General features: G+C 40.5%; 1 protein-coding gene across 1 annotated transcript; it reads left to right on the top strand.

Annotated features, from left to right (window-relative positions):
* The first annotated feature begins 430 nt into the window (after window positions 1-430).
* LOC121726138 lies at window positions 431-5901 on the top strand. Its single transcript, XM_042113372.1, has 3 exons — window positions 431-469; window positions 709-3392; window positions 5827-5901. The coding sequence occupies exons 2-3, from the start codon at window positions 732-734 to the stop codon at window positions 5899-5901; spliced, it is 2736 nt and encodes a 911-aa protein (XP_041969306.1). The 5' UTR covers window positions 431-469; window positions 709-731.
* The last annotated feature ends 203 nt before the right edge of the window (window positions 5902-6104 follow it).

Genomic DNA, 6104 nt, shown 5'->3' with positions numbered 1-6104 from the left:
GTACTTTGACAGTACAGGGCTTGTACGGTTTGTACATACCTAACTTAATACGTTGACGCGCCGTGTCGTCATTGTGGTGTCAAATTATTTTATTATATTCCAGTTTAGCAGTGCACTTAGCAACGCGTACTTGTTAACACGCTAACATTTGTGAACTTACATAATAAAGGTGCTCAAACAACATACTCTTTTCTAACTCTACAAAACTTCCCCTTGGACACCTACATCTTTTTTGGTCCTTCGAGGTTATTCTCGCGTGTTTTGTGTGTTTCTTACGACAGTGGCGAATCGGTGCGGCTGGCCTCTCACAAGCGAGAACCCCCAGCTGCATTGAGACAAGGACGCACACACTGGGTAAGAGTGCATAATCATAGCGAGATTTGGATACGACCCATTCATCGAAATTGGATCTTCGTGTCGTGAACTACGCCTAGCTGTACTTGTCACCGTCAACTACGTGCCAAGTTTAGTGAGCTATCACATTATTTCATAACATCAACATGGATAAACTTGAACTTCAATCAACTTGTTTCGAGAATATCAAGTCTTTGTGTGCAAACTATCGCAAAGATTCTTCGTCTCGAAAAACTGAAGAGTACCTCAACATTCGTTTGTCATCTCTGGAAGAACAGTGGAGAGACTTCGAGGCGAGAAATGCCTTATTACTACTGGAACTGGAAGACAAAAATATAAATTATTTTTCTGAAGACGTCTACAACAAAACTAAAGAAATGTATTTAGCAACGAAAACGGACATAAACAACAGACTTAAATACTTGCAACAGCAAAAACAGAGTGTGAATTTTGATTTAAGTGACATTTCTGTTGACTACGCTCAAGGCTGCGAGGACGGAAAATCTGAAGAATTGCAACAACTTTTAAATAGACAAGAATGCAATTTTAATGCGATTTATCGTGCAATGGCTAAAATCGACATCACTAGAGTTAGTGAAAAGTGGGAGCTGGAAGATAATTTGAACATTTTAAAATCGAAGTGGGAGTCCATCGACAAACTGCACTGGGAAATCGACTTTCAGCTGAAGGGGTCTAACGATCATTATTACCAGGTGTACTCAGATATCGAAGAAAAATATGATGACTTGCGAAAACAACTTCAATCTAAAATTTGGTCGAATGCTCACTATCAGCAGTCGGCACCGAAAATGGAAATACCTGATTTTTATGGAAACTACAGTAAGTGGATATCTTTTAAGGATTTGTTTCTCGAAACGATCCATAACAACCCAACAATTAATAAAGCACAAAAAATGAAACACCTGAAAACTAAATTGAAGGGGGAAGCAGAAAGTCTGGTACAGCATTTATCCGTCTGTGCTGAAAACTACAATTCCTGCTGGGATATTTTAGTGCAACGGTATGATAATCGCCGCTTACAATTTTCATCGTTTTTCAACACAATGATGAGTCTCCCTGTTATACAGCAACCTGACGCCAACAATCTCAAGAAAATGCATGACGCCATCAAGGAGTGCATGAACGGCATAGCTAACATCGGGCTGGATACGGCAACGTGGGATCCAATGATCGTGCATTTAATGTTACCAAAATTAGATTCAACAACTTTAAATGATTATATGAACGAAATCCGAGATCACAGAGAATTACAAAATTTGCAAGATTTTTTATATTTTTTGGAGTGCAAGTTTATGGCATATGAAACTGCAAAGTCAACAAAATCTGCGAAAAATACCACTTCCGAAAAAACATCTCATTGGAAACCTGCTAACAACAAACAACCTGTAAAAAAATTTACATATGATTTTAAGAAAACTTATAACTATCACGCTACTTATGGAAAATGCCCGAATTGTAATGGAAATCATGTTTTAATGCAATGTGCTAAATTTATTAACATGGATATTGCCCAGCGGAATCACACCGTCGCGAAGTTGAAACTCTGCAAAAATTGTCTTTATAGCCACAATAACGAAGAATGTAAATCGGCGAAAACATGTAAGGAGTGTAACATGAAACATCATACCATGTTACACAACGTGAACTGGGTAATTCCAGCGAATGGCAAAAATAACCTTGGACAACAAGCGTCCTCTTCTCAGCAACAAGCTTCGAATCACTTATCATCGGATAAAACTGAAATTTTACTAACTACTACTCTACTCAAAATAAAGGCCTATGATGGCACTTACGTTAAACTTAGGGCCCTCTTGGATCAGGGCTCGCAAGTAAACTTAATAACAGAAAATGCTGCACAGATATTACGCCTGCCGAGGAAGAGGTTCGCCGCTACCATCTCGGGGGTTGGTTCAGTATCTGGTGATTGCAGGGGTCAACTAAACTTATCCTGTAAATCAATACACTCTGAATACGACTTCGAAGTACAAGCACTTATAATGAAAAAACTTACAAATAACTTACCGAATGCTACTTTCGAAAAATCGAACTGGCCTCATCTGGAAAACTTACAGCTGGCTGATCCTGACTTCAACATTTCGCGCCCCATCGACTTACTTTTGGGTGCCGATGTTTACTCTAACATTATACTGGATGGAGTTTTAAAAGGAAGCTGTCAATCCCCTGTGGCACAACAGACACATCTAGGATGGATCCTATGTGGGAAAATGAAAACTTTTAATTGCCACGTGACCTTGGTGAATTTTGACGAATTAGCTAAATACTGGGAAAGCGAAGAAATACATAATTCGGAAGATATTTCCAAGGACGATCAGTGTGAACAATTTTATTCGCGAACAGTACAACGAGCTGCCGACGGAAAATATGTTGTGAAGATGCCACTCCGCCCTGACCTTGAAGAAAAATTAGGTTCGTCGAGACCCATCGCGGTCTCACAATTTTTACAACTGGAAAAACGGCTCGCTAAAAATAAAAAACTTTCAACTATGTACAAAGAATTTATCAGAGAATACGCGGACCTTGGCCATATGAAACTTTCGTCTCATATAACACCCGCCGACTGTTACTTACCACATCACGGCGTTTTGAAAGAGAGCTCTACAACGACCAAATTGAGAGTAGTCTTTAATGCATCTCAAAAAACATCGAGTGGCCACAGTTTGAACAGCCTTTTAGAAAAAGGCCCAAATCTTCAAAAAGATATTCAGTCGCTTATTTTGAAGTGGAGAACATACAAATTTGCCTTCACTGCTGACATCGAAAAAATGTATCGATGTGTGTGGATAAATGAAGATCAGCAACACCTGCAAAAAATTGTCTGGCGGGATTCACCAGAACAGCCTCTTCAAGAATATCAACTTTGTACAGTGACCTACGGTACCAAACCCGCTCCTTGGCTGGCCTTACGTACACTGAAACAACTCGCCATGGATGATGGTCATAAGTTCCCCGCTGCAGCTGCAGAGGTCCTGAAAAACCACTTCTTCGTAGATGACCTTGTGAGTGGTGAACGATCATTCGAAGCCGCCAAGAAGTTACAGCGGTCCCTAATCGATTTACTAAAAGGTGCGGGAATGAATTTACGAAAATGGTCCAGCAACTACCCAACTTTATTAGAAGACTTACCTAAAGAGCAAATTTCAACAACAAACAGCTTCGACTTCAAAACTGATGAAACATCAAAAACGTTGGGACTTACCTGGAACACCAGCAGCGACACCTTTCACCTAAAATGGCCTGTAAAACAAAGTACAACACAATTAACAAAACGACTATTATTGTCCGAAATTTCGAAGTTTTATGATCCGCTGGGATGGCTGTCTCCGGTGACCATTACTGCAAAATTACTATTTCAAAGGGTTTGGACTCTAAACATTGATTGGGACGACGAAATTCCCCAAAATATTGAGAAAGAATGGCAGAAACTAAAAATAAAATTGCCATTAATTCACAACATAACTCTGAAAAGATGGATTGGCGAAACAAAACAAGATATAGAATTACTGGGTTTCTGTGATGCAAGCGAGAAAGCTTATGCTTGTGTTATATACAGTCGCGTGAAAAATTCCGACGGAGCTCCGGTAATTACGCTTCTTGTATCTCGTACACGGGTGGCTCCTATAGCACAAAAAACCACCCTGCCGAGACTTGAATTGTGTGGTGCCTTACTGTTGGCTAAACTTATGGAAAAAACTCAGAAAGCTTTTTCGGAATACAATCTGAAAATTCAAGCATGGTGTGACTCGCAAGTAGTTCTCGCGTGGCTCCAAGGGGACACTACTAAAAGAGAGGCCTACATATCCAATCGAGTTACAAAAATAAAACGCATTATACCTACCACACAATGGCGTTACATTAAGTCAGAGATTAATCCAGCTGACTGTGCAAGCAGAGGCATTTTACCTACCAAACTAATGACCTTCGATCTATGGTTTCAAGGCCCTGCATTTTTGAAGAAATTTGAAACAGATGAGACTGCAACCTACAAAACATATAATACAAACATCGGCTGCAAAGAAAATGAGAATCAAGAGACTTCGTCAAATCAGGATGATGATAATTGGATAACAACCTTGATAAATAAATGCAGCTCATTAACAAAACTTTTCCGAGTTACTGCTTGGATATTACGTTGCATAACAAATATGAGCGCTAAAAGGAAATCTGAGTCCCCGTACCTGACTACTACCGAACTAACTGCAGCAAGAAATATTATTATTAAAACCATACAACAGATACACTTCAATCAAGAATATAAACAACTTTTGAAAAACGAGAATGTGTCAAAAAGGAGCGCAATTATGAAGCTGAACCCGTACCTAGACGAAAATAAGATAATTCGCGTGGGCGGCCGCCTCCAAAACTCAAACTTACCTGTGGAAATGAAAAACCCAATTATCATACCACATAAAAGTCGATTAACGCAACTGTTGATTAAATATTCCCATTTAATTACACTGCATGGTGGAGCTCGGCTGACGTTAAGTCACATACGACAGCGATATTGGATCGTCGGCGGCAACAGGGCTGTCAAAACTGAACTTCGAAAATGTGTGCGCTGCCACCGTTTTACACAAACCGACAACCATCAACTGATGAGTAATCTTCCGCAACAGAGAGTAACCCCATGTCGACCCTTTACATTTACAGGGGTTGACTACTCTGGTTACATCGAACTGAAAATAAACAAAGGCAGAGGCGTTAAAACTTCTAAGGGATATATTGCAATATTCATATGTATGGCTACCAAAGCCGTCCATATTGAACTTGTTTCCGATCTCGGCACTGAAACATTCATAGCAGCTTTTCAACGACTATGTTCAAGGCGTGGCACCCCTAAACATATGTACTCAGATTGTGGAACTAATTTCATCGGCGCTGCAAAGGTGCTACGTAAGGAATTCATAAATTTCAAAGACATCATGACATCGGATTTTTTTGATGAATTAGCTAAACTGGAGGTCGAGTGGCATTTTAACGCCCCTGCCTGGCCGACCGCGGGCGGTTTGTGGGAAGCCGCCGTCAAATCCATGAAACGACATTTACGACGAGTACTAGGTGACCAGAAACTTACCTACGAGGAGATGTCAACGCTACTGACAAAAATAGAAGCCTGCTTGAACTCGAGGCCCTTGTGCCCTCTTACTGAAGATCCGGAAGAATTTTACAACTGTTTAACACCGGGCCATTTCATCACTGGCGGCGCAATAATGACGTTACCATTATCGGATTACACTGATGTTCACATTGGCGTACGTCGTCGATGGCAACTTGTAGAACAAATGTTTCAACAGTACTGGAAAAATTGGTCCAACGAATACCTAACACAACTGCAAACTCGGAGCAAATGGAACAAACCTACGAAAAATATCAGCGTCGGCGATATCGTACTGATCAAAGACAACAACTTACCTCCTGGAAAATGGGCCCTAGGGCGGGTGCTCGAAACTCATCCAGGCGCTGACGGGTATGTCCGAGTTACGACCATCAAGACTCGAACAGGGGTAATCAAACGTCCTGTAACAAAACTATCACCTTTACCGTTGGGCTCTGAAATCGAAAACAAAGAAGAAGAACCCACACGAGGCCAAGAAGAAGATCCCACAACTGAGGAGGAACAAAGGTCAAATTCTGAAAACAAAAGCAGAAAAGGTCGAAATAAATTATCGAGTTTTTTACTAACGATTCTGACAATGTTTACATTTATATCT

Source organism: Aricia agestis, chromosome 4 (assembly GCF_905147365.1).
Source record: "Aricia agestis chromosome 4, ilAriAges1.1, whole genome shotgun sequence".
In the NCBI taxonomy this organism is placed as follows: Eukaryota; Metazoa; Arthropoda; class Insecta; order Lepidoptera; family Lycaenidae; genus Aricia; species Aricia agestis.
This window is presented reverse-complemented; position numbering and strand designations above follow the sequence as displayed.